At 38.8% G+C, this 27,896-nt stretch overlaps 2 protein-coding genes across 2 annotated transcripts; one reads left to right on the top strand and one right to left on the bottom strand.

Annotated features, from left to right (window-relative positions):
* Nucleotides 1–4,089: 4,089 nt before the first annotated feature.
* Nucleotides 4,090–4,866, bottom strand: LOC108947017 (uncharacterized). The gene has a single exon (XM_070189658.1). The coding sequence runs from the start codon at nucleotides 4,864–4,866 to the stop codon at nucleotides 4,090–4,092; it is 777 nt and encodes a 258-aa protein (XP_070045759.1).
* Nucleotides 4,867–14,995: 10,129 nt separating this feature from the next.
* Nucleotides 14,996–18,599, top strand: LOC138901861 (uncharacterized). Its single transcript, XM_070189657.1, has 3 exons — nucleotides 14,996–15,190; nucleotides 15,430–15,876; nucleotides 17,976–18,599. Exons 1-3 carry the CDS (start codon nucleotides 14,996–14,998, stop codon nucleotides 18,597–18,599), a joined length of 1,266 nt encoding a protein of 421 aa, XP_070045758.1.
* The last annotated feature ends 9,297 nt before the right edge of the window (nucleotides 18,600–27,896 follow it).

Raw genomic sequence — 27,896 nt, 5'->3', positions numbered from 1 at the left:
GTTTGGGGTGTGTATTGTGAGATTATGCTTTTAGAAGGTTTTTATCTATTATTTAGTTGCTTTCAGTTACTTGTTGATTATATTTGTTCGGTTATTATTGTTTGTTAGGTTTATCTAGTCATAGATACTATATGCCATCACGACATTTTATGGAGGAAAATTAGGTTCGTGACATTATTAATTAAAATGAATGCGGAGGCCTAGGAAGTACATATTAATTAATCCACGAGGCAAAATGTTTATCGTTTATAATAGGGGAGATTAGGCCAAATGCTTTATATCTTCGTGATGACTGTTGTTTATTTTTTATGAACCCTTCCATTAATTCTTTTTCCTTCAAGCGCAGGTCGAGTAGTTAAAAAGAGAGAAAAAGAATGAGGAAGATAAAACGTGTTTGATGGGGGATCTAATATATATTATTATATTATGGTCTAATGAACAACAAAAAGAGGTGAAAAGAACACGCAAGTGAAAGTGAAGCGGGGAACAACCAATCGAAGGAACGCGATTATTTTCTGTTCTAAAATACAACTACAATAAAGAATTTTGTAACACGTAAGGCAAACTTTCAAAGCAAATGTGGAAAATACACACAATTGCGACGGGTGTTTCGTGGGGGACAACACTCTATCCCGATAAGAATATTAATTTACTATGGCTAGGGCAAAAAGTATAATAATGACCTCGGTTACCCTAATAGTATAAAAAAATTTATTTTACAATATTATTTTATTTGTGACTAGTTTTAACGTAAGCGTTTTGCGCGTATACTTATGTCAAAGGGTACTCAATTTTAAAAAATCACACAATCTGTTTGAGTTATAAATTAAAATTTTAAAAAGAGTAAGTTCTTGAAAATAATAAATGTTAATCTCATTTAGCTAACTCAGTAAAAAAAAGCTTGCTCTACAAAAATTCTTAAATGCCTTATTGCGAATTCAAAATTAATTTCTTTTACCTAATGTTGAAAATAAATAAATCACAAAAATATATTAAAAAGTTAAATCTTTTGGTATTCTAGACTCTAGAGATATGAAAATAAAGAGGTTGCCCTATAGCAGAAAAATCGATAGGTAATGATGCAAAATCTAAAATGACTAATGTTGAGTTAATATTTTACTAAAATAATTTAATATATAGGGAGCTATCATGTGTTGAAATAAATGTGAAAAGTAACAAAAAAATTAATACCAATTGATTCATTTTAAAATGCATTTTATCTACAACAATTTTATCATTATTGATTTAAGTTTATATTTTTACCAATTTGACATTTAATACTATAGAATAACTATTTTGCTTTATTTTTTATATCGTTCATTACCAATGCTCTTTTTATAAAAACAAATTGATGTAGCCTAAGAGTTTTTTCAACTTGAAAAATAATTTTTTCTTATATAATTGATTGGGAAAGAAATTGAATTAGAACTTTTAATTGCTAATTAGTTAATTAATTTAGACATTGTCGAGCCCTGTTTTCTCGCGAAAGCAGGCTTCGACGTGTGACAACTCTTTTAAATGGGTATTAAAAGAGAAGAGTCGCCACCTAACGATTTCAAGGTGTGTTAGGACACCTATTTGCAAATAACTTTGTTTTAACTAGTCTACGTCACCGAAGATCGGGTAAGGGCTCAAATTACCTCAAAGAGAAAGTGTTAGGCACTATTCAAGGTCCACAACCGTGGATCCCGACCAAAGTTCACACTATGTGGATTTTTAGATTATAATTGTCCTATGAGATCATATAAGGGGGGGAAGATAAAGAATTTATAGGTTGTATTATGAACAAGTGTAAAGAAAATCGGACAACAATTAAGCTATATAGATAATTAGTACAAGTCTTTAGAGGTTACACGGAACAACTTATTTGTTCTAAATTCAATGACTAAGTGTGAACAATAATTATATAAAGGAGGGAGATCATAAGTTTTTTAGCCTAAAGGATCACCTCGTGCAACATAATTAATAATTCGCAACTCTCTTAGGGTAGGGGTTGCTCATATTATTCAGCGGACACATACTATCATCTCCTGCTACCCAATTACTATGTTAAAGTGAATTTACCTGAAGCGTTCTAATTTAATTCTAAACTGTGTCCTATGCGTGCACTACACGGCCCATGCCTATGGTCCAGGAGGCTTTAGACTTTCTATTTGGGTGATTCTAAATTGTGTCCTAAGTAGGATGTTTTGACGATACCTAGTCTCTAAGATTAGGTTATCCTAACACTTACTAAATAAATAGAAGAATTCAACCATCAAATGAAAAATATGAGGTAAAAATCTGATAAAACTTATAATTCCCAAAATCGGTAGTTCAAGTCGTAAGCTCTACTGAGTTTGCTAGAAAATCCCTAAATGCAACAGTTCGGAATGGAATTAAATAGTACAATGAAAATATCATAAGGTGACTCTGAGGCCTGTGAATGCGATGACAGGTTTACCTTGAGTCTCGACTCGACCAGCAAGCTAATAATCAACAACAACCATGTCATCTGAATTTGCACAAAAATGTGCAGAAGCGTAGTATGAGTACGCCACAATAGTACCCAGTAAGTATCAAGACTAACCTCGGTGGAGTAGTGATGAGGGATAGTCAATATACCACAGGACTAAACAACATGAACAAGTGTGAAGATGAACAAACAGAGAAACAATATTAATATAAAGCTAAGCAGGATAAGGATTACAAAATAATATTTGCAATGATACACTAGTAAGAACAATATTCAATAGGAAGCAGTCACATAATAATGTTGTAGAGTAACTGATCACAGTCTAAGTCCGGAAAAACTAAATAAAGGATAAACAAGCAATAACTTAATAAGAGCAACTGCTTTCTCACCAGGTTTGTTCAAGAATTTCCACGAGGTACCGAACCTCATAATCACAGTTCACGGGTCCCAATTCATGAATCCTAATCACTTGACTTCTTGTGCCATTACAACTCATAACCGCACGGACGACTCACGCGTCAATAAAGTATTCCTCACACGGAAGGCAAGTACATAAGAGTATGTATTATGGTTAATGACAGGAATTACCTTTTAAAACTGATATGGGTTATTTAACTATGTGTATACTTGTGCAAGTGCTCTACCATAATTCCAGTCAACAAATAAGAGTAGTGACAATGAATGACACATAAGAAACAATCACCACAAAATATACAGTGTAATAAAAGCAGCAATGAAGTTTGAAGCAGTGACCAGCACAACAAGATTAGCTACATAGAACTGAGCAAATAGTACAACATGGAGGAAAATAATTAATAGTATGCTATGGCAAACAACAATCAAAGACAAGTGCACATAAAAGGGAAAATGATAATAAGATCTCTCCCGAGGTATCGCCTCGTAGTCTCAAATTGTAAAATGAATCACAACTTTCCTTATATCACTGGGGAGCCTTTATATTTAGTTTTGAAAATTATTTTCTCGAAATAGAATCCCGCATTTTTGCCCACCTTATCACACCACATGGCTTCTAGTAGTTCCCCTACTTGCCACATATTTCAAGACCACCTTATATCACCGCATGCGTTTCAACACCCAGATCTTATACCACCGCATGCGTATCAATAATGACAACATCACTACAGAAACCTCGTGCAACATAATAACGACCTCAAGGCATAAACCTCATGCAAACCCAATAACAACCGCACGACAGAAACCTCTTGCAAATAACATAACAATTCTCTCAACATGTATCTGTTTGAAGTAGCAGATTCAATTGGTCAAATGGAATCCATGCCCCAAGAAGAGAAAGGCCAGGGTGAACTTTTTTCATTGAGTTCATTGGGTGGCACTCATATGATATCATCATGTATCTTGCATTGGTGACACTTTTGAACATATTTGATGCAGTCTGTCTCCATAGTCATCCAGAAATACCCTGCCCTTAATATCTTCTTGGCCAAAACGAACCAATTCATATGAGGTCTGTAGGTTCTGGTGTGTATTACTTCGAGCAATCTAGATGCATCATTGCCATCGACGCATCGCAATAATCCCAAATTAAGAGTCCTTCTATACAGAATTTCTTCGCTCTGAAAGAAATGATTGGCCGATCTTCGAAGCATGCGCTTCTAAGTGTGTGTAGAATTCTCTGGGTATTCTCCTTTCTCCAAGTATTCCTTGATATTGTGGAACCATGGATTTCCATCAAACTCGTCTTCAGCATGAGCACAATAAGCTGGTTGCTTACAAATCTCTATCGGGATAGGATCGATGAAATTCTTGTCTAGATGTTGTATCATGGAAGACAAGGTGGGTAATGCACCTGCGAATTCATTCTGCATCCTCGGAACATGTTTCAATTCTATCTTTGTGAACCTCTTGATCAACTTTTGTACAATATGCAAGTATAACAATATTGTAGTGTTCTTGGTAGCCCATTCCTTTAGTACCTGGTGTACCAATAAATCAGAATCTCCAATTACCAGCAACTCCTGAACATTCATGTCGATGGCCAACCCAAGTCCTAGGATGCAGGCCTCATATTCTGCCATATTGTTGGTGCACAGAAACCTGAGCTTTGCGAATATCGGATAATGTTGATCAGTTTCTGATACTAAAACATCTCTGATGCCCATTCCCATCAAGTTTTCTGCTCCGTCGAAAAACATCCTCCAACAATCATATGTTTTTGCAATATCTTCACCTACAAATGACACATCCTCGTCGGGAAAATATGTCTTCAATGGTTTATATTCTCCATTCTCTACTAAGTGGTCGGCCAATTTTTTCCCTTTGACTACCTTCCAAGTCACATAGATAATGTCGAATTCACTTAGCAATATATGCCACTTTGCTAACTTATCCGTAGGCATAGGTTTCTGAAAGAAGTATTTTAGTGGATCCATCCTTGATATGAGATAGGTGGTGTATGCACATAAATAATGTCTTAACATATGGGCTATCCATTTCAAAGCACAACAAGTGCGCTCTAGCAAAGAGTACCGGGCCTGCTAAGGTGTGAACTTCTTACTAAGATAATATATCGCCTGCTCTTTCTTCCCGGTTTCATCGTGTTGTCCCGCGACACAGCCGAAAGCTCCATCCAACATGCATAGATATAACAGCCAAGGTCATCATGCTCTGGCGAGACCAACACGAGCGGCTTAGACAAGTACTCTTTAATTTTGTCTAAAGCTTTCGGACATTCTTCGGTCCAACTTGTTGCAGCATCTTTCCTCATCATCTTGAAGATCGGCTCACATATCATCGTCGATTGTGCTATAAAACGGCTGATATAACTGAGACGTCCTAGAAAACTCATCACATCCTTCTTGTTCTTCGGTGGTAACAATTCCTAAACAGCTTTGATTTTTGACGGGTCTAGCTTAATACCACGGCTACTGACAATGAAGCCTAGCAACTTCCCATCATGGACTCCGAAAGCATAATTTGCAGGGTTTAACTTCAAATTGTATTTTCGAAGTCAGTCTAAAAACTTCCTCAAGTCTGCTATGTGATCTGAACTTCTCTTAGATTTGATGATAATATCATTCACGTACACCTCTATATATTTGTGTATCATATCGTGAAAAAGAGTCGTCATAACCCTCTTGTAGGTGGCTCCATCATTCTTCAAACCAAATGGCATCATTTTTAACAATATATCACCCATGACATGATAACGGTCGTCTTTTCGGCATCTTCTTCGTCCATCCAAATCTGATGGTATCCTACGAAGCAATCCATAAAGGGTTGGAGTTCACACTTGGCACAATTGTCGATTAGTATGTGTATTTTGGGCAACAGGAAATCATTCTTAGGGATTTCTCTATTCAGATCTCGATAGTCAACACATACTTTGACTTTCCCATCTTTCTTCAGAACCGCACAATGTTGGCTAACCAGGTCGGTATTCGCCATTCGAAGGACCTGGGCTTTGATTTTCTTGGTAACCTTAACCTTTATCTTCAGACTCATATCTGTCTAGAATTTTCTGAGCTTCTGCTTTTCCGGCAGACATATGGAGTTGGTAGGTATCTTGTGAGCTACTATGAATGTGCTTAACCCAGTCATGTCGTCATAATACCATGCGAAAATATTCTCATATTCCTTTAGTAACCTAATATACTCTTCCTTATCTAACGGTGATAGATGAATGCATATGCAAGTTTCTTTGACTATTTCAGAATCCCCTAAGTTAACTGTCTCAGTTTCTTCCAAGTTGAACTTTGGATTGTTTTCAAAATTTTCTACTTCTTTAACAATTTCCTCAGGTATTATGTCATCTTCCAAATCTTCCGAATCACTTTCCTGATGTTGTGTTATCTCACTACATGTCACAGTCGTAGATTCATCAGGGTATGTAATAATTATGCTAAAGAAAGTATAAAAATAAATTAACGAAAAGCAATAATACATTAATAAAACATAAAATTGTCAACAAGTATGACTCGATGGCTCGAGTAATTATTTCAAAACAAAATACTGAAAATGTCTTAAATGCTCAAAACAATTTAGAAATAAGTCATGCTAATTATGCCAGGCTACCCAAGTACTCGGCGAGCTCGGGACGGTGCAACGGTCCATTTCTTGAGAATAGCTCCTTCTCCCACTATCTGAATAGTAAGGTGTTCCTCCTCATCCTCTAAAATTTCACTACAATCCATATCTTCCTCATTCAGAAACAACTTCCTTATACCGGCCAAAATATTGTCTTCCTCGGATCCCCAAATCATGTCAATCTGGAGGAATGTCTAGTGCAATAGTGGTATAGGTTGTTCCAGTGGATAGTATTCGATGTGCCATATCGGTATCCAATCCTTGTATTCTTGCACTGTATCGTCATACCCGAGTCCAAAGATTCTGCCATGATAATGTGGTCGTATGGGTTCCGTGATCCCTTGAAGCTTTAGGCCAAGTCCTTTGCATGGTTCATATCCCAACCACATCAATATGCTTTCTATATTATTTCTCCACCATTGATCCTTCTTAATTGCATTTTCTCGCTCAATGCGGTGGTATATTTCTCCTTCGAATTTCTTCCTGTTTTCGATGACTGACACAGTCTGGTTAGTGTAAATATGGTTGCTTCCATATCCATGAATGATCACTTCTTGATGATTCCACTCAAACTTCACAACCTGATGCAGAGTAGAAGCGACTGCCCCAACTGCATCTATCCATGATTGTCCCAACAACATGTTGTAGGTGGCAGGTATGTCTAGAACTTGGTCGAGCCCATATGTGGATCAAGGTTGTTTTCTCCGATAATGGCTCACTGAGATCCATCGAATGCTTTCACATTCATGCTCCCTATCCATATCTCATGCAGGACATTACCTAATCTTTTCAGAGTGGTTAGTGGGCATATATTCAAACTCGAACCTCTATCTATCAAGACCCTGACAATGAACATAGTTTCAAATTGCACAGTGATGTGCACCGCTTTGTTGTGGCTCAACCCTTCTGGCGGTACCTCATCTTCGTGGAAAGTAATGTTTATGACTCTCTAGTACCTGTCTAACCATGTTAGCCATCTCTCCGCTAGTGATACCGGTGAGCACATAAGCTTCGCCTAACACCTTCACCAAGGCATTCTTGTGCGCGTCTGAATTTTGCAACAATGAAAAAATGGATATATGGGCGAAAATCTTGTTCAAGTGATTACCAATAGAGTATTCCCTCGCCTGTACCTTCCTCTAAATATCATCAGTGTCCGTCTCAACGACAGGTGGTTTAGATGTAGTTTCTTTGCTTGTTCCTCCAAGATTATCAGGTGTGTAAACTCTGCCAGTTCTAGTCATACCTTGCGCATCACTTGTCTCTTACATTTTGGCTTTTCCTTTTCTTCTTTCCTCTGCAACATAATCCCATAGGATGACATCAGACTTATAAGACGGTGTGGGAGCTACCATCACGGTGAAGTGTGTAGCTACCTCGACCTCAAACAGTGCCTGGGTTTTTACCACAATTGGCGAGATGGTGACATGGGATGTTTTGGTAGTATCTACCTCTTGAATAAGTCCAATGGATCCCTCCCGGTCTTATTCCTCATCAATTTTTATCACATTCACTCCCTCTCCCATATGTTCCGGGAGAGGGTTATTGTGGACATTTGGTGTGGCTTCCTTCGCCTGTATAACCTAGGTGTCGATCAATGTCTGAATCTTGTCATTTAACATGAGGCATTCTTCAATGGTATGTCCCTTCATGCCTGTGTCATAGGCACAAGTTTTGTTAGGGTTATGTAGCACCCCAGAAAAGTTTGAAGTACTTAAGCACTATTAAAAAAGTTGATGTGTGCTAATTATATTATTTTGTGTCATGACGAGGATTATTAATATGATGGGTATCAATTGGATATGATAATAAGTGTATGAGGCATATTATAAGTGATGTGGGGTTTGAGAAGAGCCCGAAGTCTAAGTCAAGTTGGAAATTACATGATAGACTAAAGTTCCAAATGAGTACCCGCAAGACCAAACTCTGGACGAGCATTTCTACATTGTGATGGAAAGCCTATCAAATGACAGATCTTCGAGTCTAGTTTCTAATGCTTCAAACCTTTCATCATATGGACACTCTCACACAAAGTTATGACCAAATTCCCAAAGGCTGGCAGAATGTGATTCTGTGGTCAATTCTGCAACTGCAGAATGGTCGCAAACCGGTCCAGTGCAATCCAGTTCTGGGCATCAGTTTCGCAGTCCATTTTGCGGACCACATTCCTGTTTTGCGACCGAAGACCTGGGTTCGGAGGGTCCATTTTCCTATTTTTATAACCTGACCCCATTTTGATAAATAGCATTTGGGGCTCGTGTTGAAGGCAAAATCCTGATATATTTAGAGAGAAGTGAGAGTGTTCTAGAGATAGGAAGTAGCTCAAGTTCTTTGTTAATCAAGATCTTGTCCAAGCTTTGAAATCCAACAAGGAAATGTCACAAGATCTTCACTCAAGAGGTAAGGATCGAACCCTAGTCTTCAATTTCGAGTTTGGGGTAACAAATGGGTGATTAGGAGTATGATTCTTGGGTGTGAGAGTATTATGTATACATGTATGTACCAATAAGGTTTGTGAGAAGATTGTTGAGCCTACATGGGTAAAGATTGGGCTGTGAAGTGAAAGAAATCTTACGGAAGAACCTTGTAACCAATTTGCACATCAAGTGTTTGATAAAATGCTCAAATGAGCTGAGACCATGAATATCTTCCTAATTTGTATTCAATTTTGTTATGTCTCAAAATAAATTGAAGTTGCTAGAATTTCCGGAACGTTGTAGTATTTTAAGGAAATCTCAAAGCGACGTATGTTGGCTAAACTACTCTCTTAGGATCGAATTCCAGAATGTTTCCTTAAGTTTCAAGTATTGTTGCCTCAAGTTCATAATTCCTATGTTCCGGGTTATCCCTTATAAACTTGACTATTCCGAATGAGCCTTATGTCAAAATATATATGTTCAAAGTGTTGATTGCGTATTAAAATATTATGTCTTTGAATCGTGTTTCAAATGAAAGCTAGTATGCCAAATTGTGTGAGAAAAACTCGATATGTCTAAGACTCTTAATTGCTCATATGGGTACCTAAAATATTGATTGGAAATGTCTTATTGTTGGCAATCTATAAAAATGCTTGAAAATGGAATAAGTGAATTGGGGATATAGAGTGTGGCCAACGTGCCAAGAATGAAAGTTATACTTATGGCTAGTGGTGCCAATGAAAAGAGATGATGTGAGAAAAATTATGAAGTGAGCTTTGATCCAACTGTTCCAATATTATTTCAAAAATAGAATTGCCTAAAAGCTTATGTACTCAAGTCATGGCCATATGTGGTTGTTTTGACTAATGCTAAACTTGGTGAGTATTTTCAATGTGTTTTGCGTTCTTACATATTCGTGAGTGGAAATTGTGTATTGCCCTTTTTGGGGAAAAGTATTTCAAGAATAAATGATGTGCTACTTGTTTATGATTTTAACTTGCATATCGATTATCAATCATTTTACTCCATCCTTCGAAAGAAATCTATTGTGCTTAAATTCTTCATTTCTAATGAACTTAAAGTTGTGATTTTCGGAATATTATATATGTTGATATTTATGATTATGATACACGAGAGAGAAGAAATGAAAGTGTGGAATATCAAATACGGCCACCGTGCCTTGAATAAAGAATCTTGTGAATGTCCAAAAGAGCCAAGGGAATATTGTTGTTGTTATTGGCTGAAAATACTAGTGGAGATTCATATAATGTAAAATATTATGAGGTAAATACATTTGTACCTATGTTACCTTTGTGTGCAAAAACAAAAATAATATTTTTGGGAAGTATAATTAGCAAACCGGGGAAGGGTGGGTTGTAACAACCCACACCTAAAACTACACGTGCAGGTGTAGAAGTGGATTGTGATTATTCCCCTTATTTGGGATGAGATTAATGGGTTGATATTATTCCCCTTAATTGGGATGAAACTGGTAATAATTTTGGATTGGAAAAGTCAACCCACACGACATATGTGGGAAGGCGACCTAGCTGATCAGGTGGAGATCGGATGCCATGCTACGCACATGGTGGTACTACTCTCGGTAGCACTTTCTTTCGCATCACATGTCGAACCACTTTTTTTGTGGGGAGATGGCCTAGACAATCGGGCGTGATCGGACTCCGTGCTTCAAACACGGTGGTATATCAGTGCTAATGATCTCCCAACCAATAATATATATTAATTTCGTATTTGGAAAATTGTTATGTTTTGACTAGCCATTTGGATATGGTTGATTGTGACTTGCTGTTTTTATGGATTTCCCTTTCTTATATTGGTATTTTATTTTGAAAGAGTATAGTTAGACTTAAATACTAATACTATTACATATGTACTAACGTCCCTTTTGTTGGGGGCGCTGCATCTTCAATGGATGCAGGTGGTTCATCAGCAGGAAACTTTGGTTCTCGTTAGCAGTTACTCCCTATCTGGCAGGTTTTGGTGAGCCCTATTCTATTTCGGGCCTAATATCATTTGATGTTGTACTTTGTGTTTTGCGGTATAGGCAGGGCCTTATTGCCATCATTTCCATATTACTCTTTTGTTGTACTTAGAGGCTCTATAGACAGGTTACGAGTGGTGTTTGATGTGGGGAATTGAACTAGAAATGTAGGTATATGGAAAACATGTTTTTTATTATATGTATAAACTTGTAATATTTTGGAAATTATGAATGAAGTTGCTAATGGATAAGAAATAGGAGTTGTTAATGAAATATTTTTAATGTTTGATTAATGGAGTCCATCTCCTTTTTATTCACGAATGAGTTTGGGTAGAAGGAAACTGGTCGCGCTCACCGATTTCGGGGCGTGACAGGTTAACCCACTGGAAAGGGTTCTCAACAGCAACAATAGGAATATGGGTGATATAAACAATGTCCCTTAGTATCTAATATAGTTGGGCTATGGGTTCAGCGATTAGGTGTATTGTTAGGGAGCTTTACTGTCGAAGGTTGGTCTGGGTAATTTTGACAAGCAGGTAGAGGTGAATGTTAATATACATGTTAGGTGTTATATGCATGGTAGGTGGTGGCAAGGTATTGGTATTTTGTAGGTGATGGTTGATATGCGTGTGGAGGTGTTTGGTATGTAAGGGGAGACTTAGGGCCCTACGCTACCATCACGGCACCCGCTTCCTTCTTTTTTTGAAATGCCTCCTGATTGCAAGGCTTTGTTTGTGGCTTGCAATGCCTCAAAATTAGTCACCATTCCGCTCTTGATTCCTTCTTCTTTCCTTTCTCCTAACTTGATGATGTCTGAGAACTTGTGATTCTCGATAACCATCAACCTTTCATAGTACTGCGAATCTTGAACTCTAACAAAGAACTTGTTCATTTGTTCTTCTTTAAATGACGGTCTCACCTTGACGGACTCTAATCTCCAGCGAGTAGCATACTTGCAGAAGGTTTCTATCGGCTTCTTCTTGAGGTTTTGAACATAGAAAACATCTGGTGGGTTCTCTGTATTGAACCAGAATCTGCCCATGAAATCTGATGCCATTTTCACCCAATTTGCCCATTTCTTCAGATTCTGACTGATATACCAAGATAAGGCGTGATAAGTGGGGATTTTGACTACTTATTAGCGTATTCAATTATGTTCCCAAAACTGATGAAATGTGATAAATTACAGGAATATTAGAAGATGGACTCCAGAGATGAAATCTGACCCAAAAAGGAGTAACCTACACGCAAGGCAATAAAAGGCACATAAGCTTACAAAGTGCGGACCGCAGATGTTGAAGGAAAGCCCAACATACATTTGTGAAAATTGTGGAACGCACATGAACTGTGCGGCCGCAAAAGATGGGATAGGAACATAGTTTAGAGAATGTGAAAATTCCCAAGTTCCAAGTCCCTCAGAATTACGGACCGCACAGGAATTGTGCGACCGCAAAAGAAGTGCCTTGGGGCCGCAGAAGTATAAGTTGCGGACTGCAGAAGACCAAGTTATGGCCGTAGTTTTAAATATGTGTACTGCAGAAAGACTACCTCGCAGCCGCAGATCAGAATTGTACGGCTGCAGACCTCTAATTCCTGACAAGTTGAAGTAACCTGCGGACCACACATGGAATTGTACGGCCGCATAACCTCCTGAGGGGCATTTTTGTTCAAAATTGTCAGCTTTGTATAAATAGAAGAGTTTCACGAAATTAGATCAACTTTTGATATCAAAAACTACAATAGTCATTCCTCTTTGCTCTTTTTAGTAGTTTTTCATATTTTGGGATATTGTAACATAGATTTTATCATTTTGACTCTACAATATGAGTTTAATTAGCATTTCCTATTCTATTTCTTCAATTTCAAGCATGAGTAGCTAGATTTTTACTAGGGTTGTGATACAACCCTAGTGTGTAAACCTTATGGGTGTCTAATTTAATGCTTGTTTATGGTTGGATGTTTATTATTTAGCCTTGTTCATGCTTTAATTTGTGGAATTAATGGTTGCAAACATTAGTTCATGCCTATTTGACTTAGTTTCTACTTGCGAAGAGAGACTTAGTCTAGAAAACTTTGGCTAACAAGAAATTGGGTCAACCGAGAGATTGATAATCCCAATTAAAGGATTCAACCTAGAGATAGTAATAACCCGACTTGAGCTTTTATCAACCGTTTTGTGCAATACCCATTTGGACTTGAGAAAGCCAAATTGGGCAAAATCACTCTCTGACCGAGAGGTATTGAGTGGGTAATTGAGAGTTGATAGATATAATATACTCCAATCAACAAAACAAACATTAAGGTTTATATCCCATTAGGCAAACACCTAGGTGATAGTCATAGCCCTACGCTTTCTACAAAACATGAAAAACAACAAAAACAATTTCTTAGTTTCATTTCTTAACATTGCAATCTTAGTTTAAAATAGAGATAGAAACAACCCCAATTTGTGGAAGTGTAAATTGAGGCAGTTCAAACACACATACTACAACATATACTCCTAACTCCCATATATAGCTCCCTGCGGAAATCGACCACAACTCTTGTTGGGTACTATTATTGCAATTGACCATTTCAGAACCTTGATTTGAGGTTTGAAATTGGACGAGACCAATTTTTGGCGCCATTGCCGGGGAGTTAAAAACGGTGTTAACTATTTATTTTGGTGTGTTTTCGGAATATCTTCTTTTCCTTATTACTAACGTGTTGAGAAATTGTAGGTGCAATAATGACAAATAATGAGCTCGAAAATATAGCTTTGGGGGATGTGGACGTTGAGGATGATCAAATGGATGAGGTCCTTCTTGAACCTCAAGCCAATAGATGAGGCCACCCCCACCACGAGCGGCTCCACACCGGGTGTTGTCGAATGAAGGGTATGCATGTGCTATAGTCCCTCCTCGTATTAGGGCGAGCAACTTTAAAATAACCAACGTGATACTCACTTTTCTAGATATTAGGGTTCTTCACCGGTGCACCGGGTCAAAATTCTTACAAACACTTGAAGGAGTTCATAGATATGTGTTGAGGGAGTAAACAAACAAATGTCTCCGATGATGCTTTGAGGCTAAGGATTTTTCCCTTCTCTCTATGGGGGAAAGCTTTAGATTGGTTGGAACGTTTGCCAAATCATTCCATTCATACTTGGGATGAATTGGCGGAGAAATGTATTTCTAAGTACTTCTCTCTCGGGCACATGGCTATTCTTCAGGATGAAATTTTAGCATTCAAGCAAGAGGCCAATGAACCACAACATGAGATTTAGGAACGATATAGAACAATGGTGAAAGAGTGCCCCAATACCGATATGACGGAGAACATGATTTAACAAAATTTCTATCGAGAGATCAATACAACCAACCAATGTGTAGTGAATCAACTTGTTGGTGGGAACTTCATGACTACGCCTTATGCGGAGGCGTGTGATATTTTGGATGAGATGGCGGATACTTTATCGGCGTGGCAATCCTGGGCTAATATTCCACAAGGTGATCCTAATGTAATTTACCTTCACAAAGAATTGCATGACCATGGGCAAGCCATAGCCAAATTGACCACTACCATGAACCAATTGGCAAAGGCTCAACTTCAACAAGTGCAAAACCCAAGGCAAGTCAATGCAATGGAGGGAGTAAACATGATGGTGAATAAACAAAGAACAAATGGTCCGCAAGTGAACCAAATAGTGGAAACTTTTGTGCAAGAAGATAGTGGGTTTGAAGAAGATGATTCCTACGATGACCAAGAAGAAGAGGTCTAATGTGTGAACAACTTTCAAGGGCAAAGAAACAACTTCCAAGGCCTAAGCCAACAACAATGAAGACCTCAAAACAATCAAGGAAATTGGAATTCTCACAACTAAGGTAATTGGAGTATTGGAAATAATCAAAACAATTGGAATCAGTAGCGCAAAAGGCAAAGGCACCATTGCCTAAGACTCCTCCTTCATATCCTCAAAGGCTCGCCAAGCAAAATGGTGAGAATAAATTCAAAATGTTCATTGACATGATGAAAAGTCTCTGAATAAATGTGCCATTAATTGAATCCTTGGAGCAAATGCCCGGTTATGCAAAGTTTATGAACGATTTGGTGACAAAGAAACGGTCGATGAATTTGGAAACTATCAAAGTCACACATCAAGTGAGAGCAATTGTGCATTTGATGGCTCCTAAATTAGAAGATCGTGGTGCTTTCACAATCCCTTTTACCATTGGAAGTTCCAAGTTTTCTAAAGCTCTTTGTGATCTGGGGGCGAGTATCAATTTCATGCCCTATTCGGTTTTCAAGACTTTGGGAATTGGACAACCAAGACCCACATCTATGAGATTATAAATGGCCGATCATACCATGAAGATACCGTTAGAATTGATTGAAGATGTATTGGTTCATGTTGATAAATTCATTATTCCGGTGGATTTTGTTATTCTTGATTGTGAAGTGGACTATGAGGTGCTGATTATTCTTGGAAGACCTTTCCTTGCTATGGGAAGGCTCTTATTGATGTGAAAGACAAAAAACTCACTTTTTGTGTGGGTGATGAAAAGGTGGTGTTCCACGTGTGCAAATCTTTGCGGCAACCAAACAGCAATGAAGTATGTTCTTTCGTGGATTTGGTGACCGACGTGATTATTGATGATACAAGTGCCGCGATTAATGTGGATGATATGTTGGAGGCCTTCTTTCTCAACTTTGATGATGACGAGATGGATGGCTTCATGGAATGTATGAATTATTTGCAAGGAATGAGGTCATACAACTATGCGCCCCGAAAACTTTCCTTGGGTCTTAAAAATAGGAAAACTCCTCCTAAAAAGCCTTCAATTGAAGAGACTCCTATACTGGAGTTGAAACCATTACTTCCACATCTTCGGTATGAATTTCTTGGTCCTTGTTGTACTTTACCGGTTATTCTTTCCTCTTGTTTAACTAATGTGCAGGTTAACTCTACATTGGCGGTGCTCCACAAGAGGAAGAAGTCTATTGGGTGGACTTTGGCCCGATATTTAGGGAATAATCCCCATATTTTTCTTGCACAATATTAACTTGGAGGAGGATTCCAAACCATGTATTGAACATCAAAGGAAACTCAATGAAGCTATGCAAGACGTGGTCAAAAAGGAGATTATCAAGTGGTTGGATGCCGGGGTTGTCTACCCCATTTCCTATAGTTCATGGACTTCTCTGATGTAATGTGTACCAAATAAGGGGGCATCACGGTGGTCACCAATGACAAGAATGAATTGATTCCCACAAGAATGGTGACCGGGTTGAGAGTGTGTATGGACTATCGCAAGCTAAACAAAGTTACAAGGAAGGATCATTTTCCACTTCCCTTTCTTGATCAAATGCTTGATGGGTTGGCCAGATGTGCTTTATATTACTTTCGGGCTACAACCAAATCCTTATTGCTCCGGAAGATCAAGAGAAAACAACTTTCACATGTCCCTATGGCACTTTCTCTTTCAAGCGGATGCCATTTGGCTTATGTAATGCATCGATGACTTTTCAAAGGTGTATGATGGCGATATTTATGGATATGGTCGAGGACTCTTCATGGATGACTTCTCGGTGGTCGGGGATTCCTTCTAAGACTGCTTGGAGAATTTGGTTCTAGTGTTGGCAAGGTGTGAAGAAACGAACTTGGTGATAAATTAGGAGAAATGAAAGTTTATGGTCGAGGAAGGCATTATCTTTGGACACAAAATTTCAAAGAATGGCATAGAGGTCGACAAGTAAAAGATTTAGGTGATTTCTAAACTTCCACCTCCAACTTCGGTGAAAGGCGTGCGAAGCTTCTTAGGTCATGCAGGGTTCTACTGGCGTTTCATCAAGAATTTTTCTAAAGTGGTGAACCCGTTGTGAAATCTCTTAGAGAAATATGCTATGTTTCACTTCAATGATGATTGTATGAAGCCTTTGAATTGCTAAAGTTCAAGTTGACAACCACTCCCATTATCACCGCTCGTAATTGGAGTATCCCTTTTGAGCTCATGTGCTATGCTAGTGATGTAGTGGTTGGAGTAGTTTTGGGGCAACGTATCGACAAAATTTTCATCCGGTATACTATGCTAGTAAGACCATGATTCATGCCCAAGCGAACTACACCGTTACGGAGAAATAGCTCCTTGCCATTATTTTTGCAATTGAGAAGTTCCGCCCGTACTCGATGGGTGCAAAGGTTATTGTTCCTACGGATCATGTGGCACTTCACTATCATATGAGCAAGAAAGATTCCAAAGCTCGGTTGATGAGATGGGTGCTATTGTTGCAAGAGTTTGATATAGGCATCCAAGATCGAAAAGGGAGTGAAAATCAAGTGGCGGATCACTTGTCTCGTTTGGAAGAGGAGGGGAGGTCGAATGATGGCCTTGAAATCAATGACTCCTTCCCTGATGAGTAACTCTTGGATATTTAAATGAAGGAGATGACATGGTTCGCATATCTTGCAAACTTCCTTGTGTGTGGAATCTTCCCGGATGAGTTCTCTTCAAATCAAAGGAAGAAGCTCAAACAAGATTGTCAAGATTATTATTGGGATGAGCCATATCTTTTCATATTTTCACGAATGGGGTAATTAGAAGATGTGTACTGGACGAAAAGCAAAGTGTTATTCTTGAGACTTGACATTCTTCGTCTTATGGTGGTTACCATGTCGGAGCAAGAACGACGTCCAAAGTTCTAAGTTGCAGTTTCTATTAGACGACTCTTTACAAAGATGCAAGTGATGTGGTGAAAAGATCTGATGAATGTCAATGGGCCGGTGGAATCTCGAAGAAGAATGAAATACCTCTCACTACCATTTTAGAGATTGATATCTTTTATTTGTAGGGTATTGATTTCATGGGACCTTTTGCGAGTTCTTGTGGAAACACCTACATCTTGGTCGCGGTTGATTATGTGTTAAATTGTTTGAGGCCATTGATCTACCCAACAATGAAGCGATAAGTGTGGTGGGATTCTTGAAGAAGAATATTTTCACAAGATTTGGTACTCTGCGGGCTATCATAAGTGATGGGGGTTGCATTTTTGCAACAAGGCATTTGACACTTTGATTGGCAAGTATGGTATCACTCATAAAGTCACAACTCCGTATCATCCACAAGCTAGTGATCAAGTGGAAGTCTCCAACCGGGAGATAAAGAATATCTTGTCCAAAATAGTGAATGCTAACCTGACGGATTGGTCAATGACGCTTGATGATGCATTATGGGATTACCAGACTGCTTTCAAAACTCCTATCGGAATGTCTCCATACTGGTTGGTGTTCGTCAAAGCTTGTTATCTTCTAGTGGAACTTGAGCACAAAGCCATGTGGGCTTTGAATAAATTGAATCTTGATTGGGATGCATCTGCTAACTTGCGGGTTGCACATTTGAATGAGTTGGATGAGTTATGGTACCATGCATACACAAGTTTGTCCTTATACAAAAAGAAGATGAAACATCTTCATGACAAGTGCATTTGGAACAAAGAGTTTAAAGTGGGTGATCTTGTGTTGTTGTTCAACTCACGGTTAAGGTTGTTTCCTAGGAAGTTAAAGTCTAAATGGAGTAGCCTGTTTGAAGTCGTGGGTGTGACACCCTTTGATGCATTGGAATTGAAGAAAAAAAATGATGAGGTATTCCTACTCAATGGTCACCGGGTGAATCACTATCTGTGAAAAGTTGGTGATGGCCACATTGTGGCGGTGATTTATTTCAAATGATGGTAATTTGCGTCGTGCCGCGATGTTAAATCAGGCTCTGCTTGGGAGGCAACCCATTGTTTTTTTTAAAATTTTCTTCTATTGTAGTTAAGTGTTATTTTTTGTGCTAACTGGATTTGAAGTGTGTTGCAGGGTTGAGGGTGCTTTACAAGAAATATGCCCAGAAATTTGGCTAAGTGTGGAAAGAATTGTAGACCGCAATTGTTTTGTGCAGACTGCTCAATTATGGTTGCGGCAACAAAAGGTCCTCTACAGCCGCACAATTACATTGCGGACCACACAAATTGAAGGGGGAAATGACAACTCTATGAAGTTGGTTTGTCAGAGAAGTGGCCAAATAGCGGTCGCAAGACAAATCTGTAGTCTACAACAAGTTCTGCGGCCGCACAACAAATTTTGCGGACCGCAACACAAGATGTCTTCTAAGCCCCTAGGTAACAGAGTGCGGACTACAATGGGAATTCTGCGGCCGCACTCAACTCTCTTTCCCTCAGTCAGAACCGTCCAGTATAAATAGAAGGCCTAGGGCTACTGTTACTTTTGTTTTCCCTCTCTGAGCATTCACAAGTCTAAAATATTGAAATCATTTGGTAAATCAACTGCCACACACACTCAACAACTCATATCTGGTATGCCTCAAATAATTATAGAATGTTTCAATTTTTAGTTTAATTTACAACTTGTTAGTTAGTTTTAGGCCATTTGTCAATAGAATTCAATTATACAACCAAGTGGGGTTAAAACTGTAGTGGGTCAACTAGTATAGGTTTTCATGATTATACACTGCCACCATGTTAAATTTGTGCAAAAATTGCAATCACTAAAATTTGATCGTAATTGTTTTCTAATCTGCGGCCGCACAAGAAATTGTGCAGTCCGCATAAGTTGAAATTAAGGTACTTTAGTCAAGCATGATTCTGCGACCGCAATAGAAAATGTGTGGACCGCAGAAAACTAATTGCGGCCGCAAAATAGCCTATTCCCTGTTATCATAGAGTTGGCACATTGGTGGTGTCTGAGTTTCGGCCGCAAGAGAAATTGTACCGACCGCAATCCAATTCTGCGGCCGTAATGATAAATTATGCGGTCCGCAATGCCTATTCTGTGCACTGCACTCCCCCTACTATGCAAGCATGTTTTATAATGTTGCTCAATTTCTCTCTGGTGTGTTCTTATATGTTTGCACTTGAATTATAACTAACACCTGCTTTGGTACAAAATATGGTTAAATCTCAAGGCATATGTGATACTTCGAAGGGGAGGGGTGAACCTTCTAGGGGTCGAGGCAAGAGTGCTTTACCCCTCGCACTCCAAAAGATAATGACAAAGAAGGCTACAGCTGACCGAGGGAGAAATGTTGAGCCCTCCGAATCCAGTTCTTATGTTCCATCTAGGGAAGCAACGGAGGGCAACTCGATTAAAAAATAGTTGGCTGTCCAATCAAAGCCACCAGGAAGGTATCAACTCTGGGACGAGCCTTCCACATCTCAGAGCATTTTTGAGGATGCGGAAAGTGCTAGTCAGGCTTCCAAGCCCTCCTCTTCATATGTCCCTGAGGTACCAATGACTATTGTTGATGAAATCCTCGAGGATAATAGAGAGGTAGATGATACGGTTGTCGGCCTTGAGCGATCCTAGAAGAAAGAGAAGTGGGAGGACAGATTCTTTAGTTTGGCTGCCTTTTCCTATTTATGTGAGTGGTGGCTAGTGAGATCGATCACTCTTGAGCATCAGTTACAATTGAAAGATCTTGAAAAGTATAATCCGACAGTCTTGAGGCAGTTACGAGAGCGGAAGGGGTGGATGTGGTTCACCCAGATCGTAGTGGATGTGAAGGAATACCTTTTTCGGGAGTTATATGCCAATGTGGCATATATCAAGAAAGGGACCAAGGTAACCAGAGTGAGGAACCTGAAGGTGTGTTTGGCCAGCACACATTGAACACCTACATGGGGTTTGATGATGTTGAGCCCACACAGTATTTGGAGAATCTTGCAATGGGCGATGTAGCTCGCCCTGTGGCTAGCTGAGATTCTGGTAGCTCCTGGGCCACCACCACCATGGATCACATCAGGGGTATCTATTCACGGAAACACCCTGAGTTTAGAGACAAAGGGGTGGCAGACCTTTGTATGCAGCCGACTGGACCCGAGTCAGAATGAGACATAACTTTCTATCCCACGGGCAGTTCTAGTCGCCTACATCATGTCCGGGTACCCGATCAATGTGGGTGTCGTGATGTCGGCTAATATATCTGTGGTTTCCAGGCAAGATGATACCTACAACATGTATCTCAACACCATTACTGAGTATCATACGGACACATGGGTGGAGCCACGAGATTTTGATACGAAGGTGCTGGCAAAGAAGCCCTTATCATGGTATTCGTTGATGGATGCACACAACCCTAAGAAAAAGGGTCAGACGACTATCACCTTAGGCCAGCCTGATGAGCCATCAGTGGTAGCTGTAGAGACAATCGACATGCCATCTACTTCAGTAGAGCCTTAATCCAATGCAGGACCTATGCCCCTACCTCCAGCCTCAGTGCCTCCAGTAGCCCCCATTACAGGTTCTACCTCGGTTTTGAAGCCGATACCAATTCCTACTGCTACACTATCTGTGCTGCAAGTCTCCCAAACACTAGCGAGCCTCAATAACTAGATGCAGAAATCTACTACAAAGTTGTCTTACATATATAGTAATGTTGCAGCACAATCCTCCATTCTGGAACCCTAGATTCCCCCCACAGTTGAAGAAACTTTAAAGAAGCTATTGGAGAATCAGAACATAATCATGGCCACTTTGTTGTACAATGGTTCAGTGATAGAAGAGTTGGGCAATGAAATGAAGCAGCCATGAGATATAGTAGTACATATGACCGACGTGATACCTGTCTGGTTCAATAATCTCTCCTTCCACGATGATCATTTTGTTCCACATGTGTTGTGCTTCGAACATGAATGAGATGGCATCACCTTTGAAATCTTCTTTATACTGAACCATGTTGGAAACCCAAGGTATGACTTGCTTCCTTCCAACATGCCTCATTACCCTTATAAGAGCGTAAGAATAGATGACTCACAACCCAATTAATGAGTAGTTCATTTGGATTTGATAGTGAACTCACTACTAGAAAACCATTCAAACATCCAATGCACTTGCTCATGTGTGAGATTACTAAAGAAACGTACCCAGCCTACAGTATTTCCAGGCTTTGCAAACCTCTCTCGAATGAATGTCATTTTCTTTGGATGATGACTAGCTATGCAGTCATTTAGTGGCATTCGCAGAAGCTCTTGCCAATACTCACCCTTCTCGAGGAGGAGGTGGAGGACCTCTGAATATGATGTGGTATGCTAATGATTCCAGAATGCATGAACCAACTTTTGGGGATGGGAATAATCAAAAGAAAACAAAACAAAAGGTAAACAAGTCAGTAAGATGAAGTAAAAGAGTGTTTGCAGCTTTTACGCATGTATCACATAAGGTCATGCAATAATTCTTTTGGGGACCTCAATGTGCCTGAGGTAGGCCTAAGCGATACATAGACTTGGAGAAAATTCATGCCGATGTTTGCCTCATTTCATTAGTGCAAAAATAAGCCAAACAATCTTTCACTAAATCGATAAAAATTATAAAGTCATTAATGGCATTAAACCTTATTACATTGAAATCTAATCTAATCTAGAAAGCAGGAAAAGACATTATCTCCTAGTCCCTGAAGGACTTCTCCATGCTTGGCTATCTTGACCCCATCAATCACATTCCCCAGATCGCGCATGTCCAATAGAAAATAAGCCTTGGCCACCTTCCCTCATCCATCCTTGTCCATGCCTTGATAATCCCAAAGTCTCTTACTTATCTTCCCTTCCAGCTCTATCGATCCTCGCTCTAGATATTATAACCTCTCTGTCGACTTATTGGCAATCTCCTTCCATTATATTATCGCCTCCAAGTTCGCTTTATGTTGTTCTAGATGCTCAGCTTTGGACTCGAACACCATTTTGCGTAGTCTCTTATACTTCACATGTGCTTCAACCACCTCGTCTATGATCCTGTCTTTCAGATTAACTCCCGGTTTGATGCCCCAGCTATGTCGTCTTCCAGTCATGAGATATAGTAGTACATATGACCGACGTGATACCTATCTGGTTCAATAATCTCTCCTTCCACGATGATCGTTTTGTTCCACATGTGTTGTGCTTCGAACATGAATGGGATGATATCACCTTTGAAATCTTCTTTATACTGAACCATGTTGGAAACCCGAGGTATGACTTTTTTCCTTCTAGTATGCCTCATTACCCTTATAGGAGCGTAAGAATAGATGCCTCGCAACCCGATCAATGAGTAGTTCATTTGGATCTGATAGTGAACTCACTACTAGGAAACCATTCAAACATCTAATAAACTTGCTCGTCTGTCAGATTACTAAAGAAGCGTACCCAGCCTATAACATTTCCAGGCTTTGCAAACCTGTCTGGAATAAATGTCATTTTCTTTGTTGATGACTAGCTATGTAGTCATTTAGTGGCTTTCATAGAAACTCTTGGCAATACTCACCCTTCTGAAAGTGTTCCAGCCGCCAAACTTGTAGCAAGAGACTACAACCCTCAAAGTGTCCGGACCCATGCTTGCACCGATTCAGATCAAGGTACGTCTCAGCTAAAATCATCGGGATGATAGTTTACTTTTATCCCTCGTTACCCTCCATTAAGGTCTTGAAGATTATGTCTACGTGAGTATGAATTCTTCCCCCTTACATCGGAAAGATCAACAAGCCCAAGAAAAAGACTATGAAGACATAAACCCAGTGTTGCACCCATCCCAAAGAGGTAATGGCTAGCTCCTCATAATAAAGGTGATATAATTTGCTATGCCCATAATGATCATAGAGAAATTAAAAAGGGATGTATGATTTCTTCAGACATACCAACTCATCATTCTTCTTAAAACCCAACATCTTTAGAAAACTGCGTGGAGTGCAATTTTCTGGCACCAATAGTCCTGGACTATCCCATGATAACTTGGTGAAACCCTCTATTTATTCTAGGAGATGAGTCATTTCTATATTGCCAAATCAAAAAACATCCACCTTCTCGTCCCAAAATATGGTAGCAGCCTCGATCAGTTTCCTATTTGGTCAAATGTTCAACATAGATGGCAGGTCGCAAAGTACTCTCCTCGCATGGTTTCTATCATAGGGTGCAATGTCTTTCCACCAGTCAATTAAAAAAGGCGGGATATTCTGGACCATACCGAGCCTGGGGATTTCGTGCTTCATTTTCTGCAAACAAATAAAAGTTAGCCCTTTCCCTCTCCAGATTCGACTATTTACGCAATAATGATCATCATGTTGACATGTTTTCTTCAAGTAATGCACATAATATGATGGTATCCTTTGGGATTATGGAAAACCCATTGGACTTTGGACAAGGTTCATCTAAGCGGGTTTTTACGTCAATGACGTCTCAATACGTATTAGGTTTAGCATGATGCATGTACATTTCAAATCGAAGTATAGTTTTATAGAGAGGTCTAGATTGATACTCTCAAGTGGACAACTTGAGAGGGAAAGGCACGGGACTGTCGACTTCACCACTGATCGACTAGTCTTCCACAAATAAGCTTTTCCAGTTTAAAAAGGTATTTTCAAGAAAGCACGGACACTCATCAAGTACCCCTATGTTGATAATAATCACGAGTGGAGTATGATGTGGAGCATGCTTTATGCAGAAATAGTAATACGTTGCCAAGTATTTGCATGGTAAAAGTGCATAACAATAGTAAATGATATAGTAAAGATGAAAAGGAGGAGGAAAAGAAGAGAAAAAAAATAGAAAGGCAAAAGAGAGAAGTTAGTATAACTCATAAAAATATGCGAGAATATAATGAAGCAAATAAGGAAAGGGGGATGAGAGAGACATGAAATAGCAATCTTGGACAAGATGAAGGAAACAGATAGAGGACGTACATGTCATATCAATAAAGGAAATCAAGGAAGGGATGTTCATGTCATAACAATTTAGACAAATAAAGGAAAATAATGGAAGGGAAATGCATGTCATAGAAATTTAGACAAATAAAGGAAAATAAGGGAAGAGATATGCACGTCATAGCGATTCTAACAAATGAAAGAAATAAGGGAAGGGGTGTACATGCCATCAAATAATCCACACAAGTCAACTTCATTATGGTAAGAGTCTAAGTGTAAATCCACAATAGAGTCGTCATGCTGTCGCGCCCCGTTTTCTCTCGAAAGAGGGTTTCGAAGCATGACAACTCTTTTAAATGGGTATTAAAAAAGAAGAGTCGCCACCTAACGATTTTAAGGTGAGGTTACCTATTTGCAAATAACTTTGTTTTAAGTAGTCTATGTCACCAAAGATCGGGTAAGGGCTCAAATTACCTCAAAGAGAAGGTGTTAGGCACTCTTCGAGGTCCACAACTGTGGGTCCTAGCCGAAGTTCACACTGTGTGGATTATTAGATTATAGTTGTCTTATGTGATCATATAAGCGATGGAAGACAAAAAGTTTCAAGGTTCTATTATGAACAAGTGTAAAGAAAATCGGACAACAATTAAGCTAAATAGATAATCAGTACAAGTCTTTAGAGGTTACACGGTACAACTTAATTGTTCTAAATTCAACGACTAAGTGTGAACAATAATCTTAAAAAGGAGGGGGTGTCCTAAATTTTTTAGCCTAAAGGATCATCTCGTACAATATAAATAAAACTTCGCAACTCTCTTAGGGTAGGGGTTGCTCATATTATTCAGCGGGTATAGATTATCATCTCCTGCTACCCAATTACTATGTTATAGTTATTTACCTGGAGCGTTCTAATTCAATTCCAAATCGTGTCATATGCGTGCACTACTCGCCCCATGCCTATGGTCCTAGAGGCTTTGGACCTACCATTTGGGTGAATCTAGACTTCGCTTAGGGTGCTCAAAATGATAAAACTAGGCGCACATTCAAAACATAGAGGACTTCACATAAAGACAATTAAGGGCCCAAGTTAGCATCCACACATAAACAACAAATGCACGCGGTATATTAGACAGTAGGTAGTTTTAGCAGTTAAGCAGCGTTATAGTCGTTAAGTCCTATAGGCATGGTTTCTAGGTGATTCTGATTTCCAGCATTGTACAAACAGCAATGCAGCTTTAGGCTAACAGATTTGCAGATTAAGGCATTACAAACCTATAGGCATGATATCTAAATATTGTGCAATAAGGCAACAAAACAACTTCGAGAGTCCGAAATTAACAGTTTCATATATGAGTGACAATATCCTATAGGCAGGATTTCTAATAGTTGATAGTCATATTATAAGATTTTATCATTATAGGCATGATTTCTATGTGGGGAAGTATAATAAAAACAACAAAAATTATTGATTAATAGAATATCATATCCTATAGGCATGTTGTCAACTAATTAAACAAGGCAATTGATTCCTATAGACATGCAGTCTAAAGGCGCAGAGTAGTAGACATGAAATCAAGTATAGCGATAACTCAAACTAACATGCTTTGGATAGTGTACGACTATTATACAAGTTAGGTGAAGTGTGTGCGATTTCTATAGATATATTTCTATTGTTGTGCAGAAATAAAGCAAGTTAAACAAAATAGCAAATAAAGCATGTAGACCCTACAAGCATGTTTTCTACTCTTTTATGTAAGAATAAAGTATGCATGTTCCTCCCAATTTCACTAACTCCCCAATTGTTTGTTTGCAAATCATTACATTTCCAAAATGAAATAATACATACTTAAAGATGACCAAATACAGGCTGAAGCAAATACAGGCCCACTAAGGCAATTACATGCCCAATACAAAGTAACCCAGTGGTATCCCCAGGTCTTCAATAGCATTATTCCCCGTACAAACAGCAGGCCTAAACCACAGGCTCACCAGGACAGTACAATATTCCTGAATCCAATGCCCAAGTCCAATAATACATATGGACCAACACCAGGCCGAACGAATAACTTACTTACCCAAATAGACGACAAACTTAGCCATACAGGTGATAAACTACACATGGAATTAATTAAACAACTTTGAAGTTTAAACGCTTAGTTCTTAAAGTTGTGATTAACATCAGCTCTAGCCAAGACATATACAAAGGATCATACTAAATTTGAAGGCACACAAAGCACATATGAGGCCAGTTTATGGATGTAATTCCAGAAAGAAAGTTTAAGAGTGACAGGATTGACCATCATAGGATAGTATACTATTCCAAAGAGTTTCAAAACGAGTCATGATTCTGGATCAACCTAAAGAACTTTAGATGATGGTATAACATAATCATAGAAAAGAAACAAGTAGAGCATAGCCTTCACATGAAAGTGTCCATTATGAAAAACCTAATGAAAATAGCATAACCAAACAAGTTGATGGACATGGTCTACAAACAATCCTTAATTGAGCATGAAAAGTCTTGAACATGCTAAATACCAGTCATAGCACAAAGACTCAAACAATACCAGAACTCATAGTAGGCAAGGATACGCCAAGATCTAGATTACACATAGAAGAAAAGATGGATATTGCATTTTTACCCTGTAGGCTTTAGGTGGTACTAATCAGGCATGTAGCACACTTTAAAGTTTACAAATAGCAGGGAAGCATATTAGGCTAAACATTGAGACAATATTGTCACATGGGATGAGCATGGATCAATTTGCAGAGAAATAGTAGGTTATGCATAAGGAATTAAGCAAAAAGAGACTCATTAAGGCAACTTCTAGGCAGGAACTAATTCCCTAAGAGTTCCAGTACAAAATTTCAAGGTAAGGCAGGAGAAAAGACTCATAACAAACATCCAATATAGGAATTCGAGCATACATAAATATGATACTCTCAAACAAACATAACAGTCAGAAATCTTCCAAATTGAATACACTAAATGAACATATATAGACTTATACAGATTCTGATAAAGAATTACAGAACAATTTCAAAGCAAGGTCGACACAATGACATATTGATTTATAAGAGTTCAAATAAAATAGATATTCAGAAGCATAAACACAAGAAGGGAGAAAACATAATTGTGAGGGATTGAACACTTACCAATTTGTAGATTTAATAACAAATAGGAGAGAATTACTAAGTTCCAATAGCAAAGTAAGAGCAGCAGCAAGAAATCTCAAACCCTAGTGCGTCAGAGTTCTAAGTAGATCAACTAAGGAAAATTTTAATAAGAAAAACTTTATTTGATTACCTAAATA

The sequence above is a fragment of the Nicotiana tomentosiformis genome, chromosome 11 (genome assembly GCF_000390325.3).
Source record: "Nicotiana tomentosiformis chromosome 11, ASM39032v3, whole genome shotgun sequence".
Lineage (NCBI taxonomy): Eukaryota > Viridiplantae > Streptophyta > Magnoliopsida > Solanales > Solanaceae > Nicotiana > Nicotiana tomentosiformis.
Note: the sequence above shows the minus strand (reverse complement) of the source record. Positions and strands in the feature narration are given on the sequence as shown.

Excerpts from the sequence above, each read along its gene's own strand:
- LOC138901861 (XM_070189657.1), top strand. The coding sequence starts at position 14,996 with ATGCCCGGTTATGCAAAGTTTATGAACGATTTGGTGACAAAGAAACGG. Across the intron at positions 15,191-15,429 it reads AAGCTCTTTGTGATCTGGGG|GCTCTTATTGATGTGAAAGA; the intron begins GCGAGTATCAAT and ends TGCTATGGGAAG. Across the intron at positions 15,877-17,975 it reads CTTGTTTAACTAATGTGCAG|GCATTTGACACTTTGATTGG; the intron begins GTTAACTCTACA and ends TTTTGCAACAAG.
- LOC108947017 (XM_070189658.1), bottom strand. The coding sequence starts at position 4,866 with ATGGATCCACTAAAATACTTCTTTCAGAAACCTATGCCTACGGATAAG.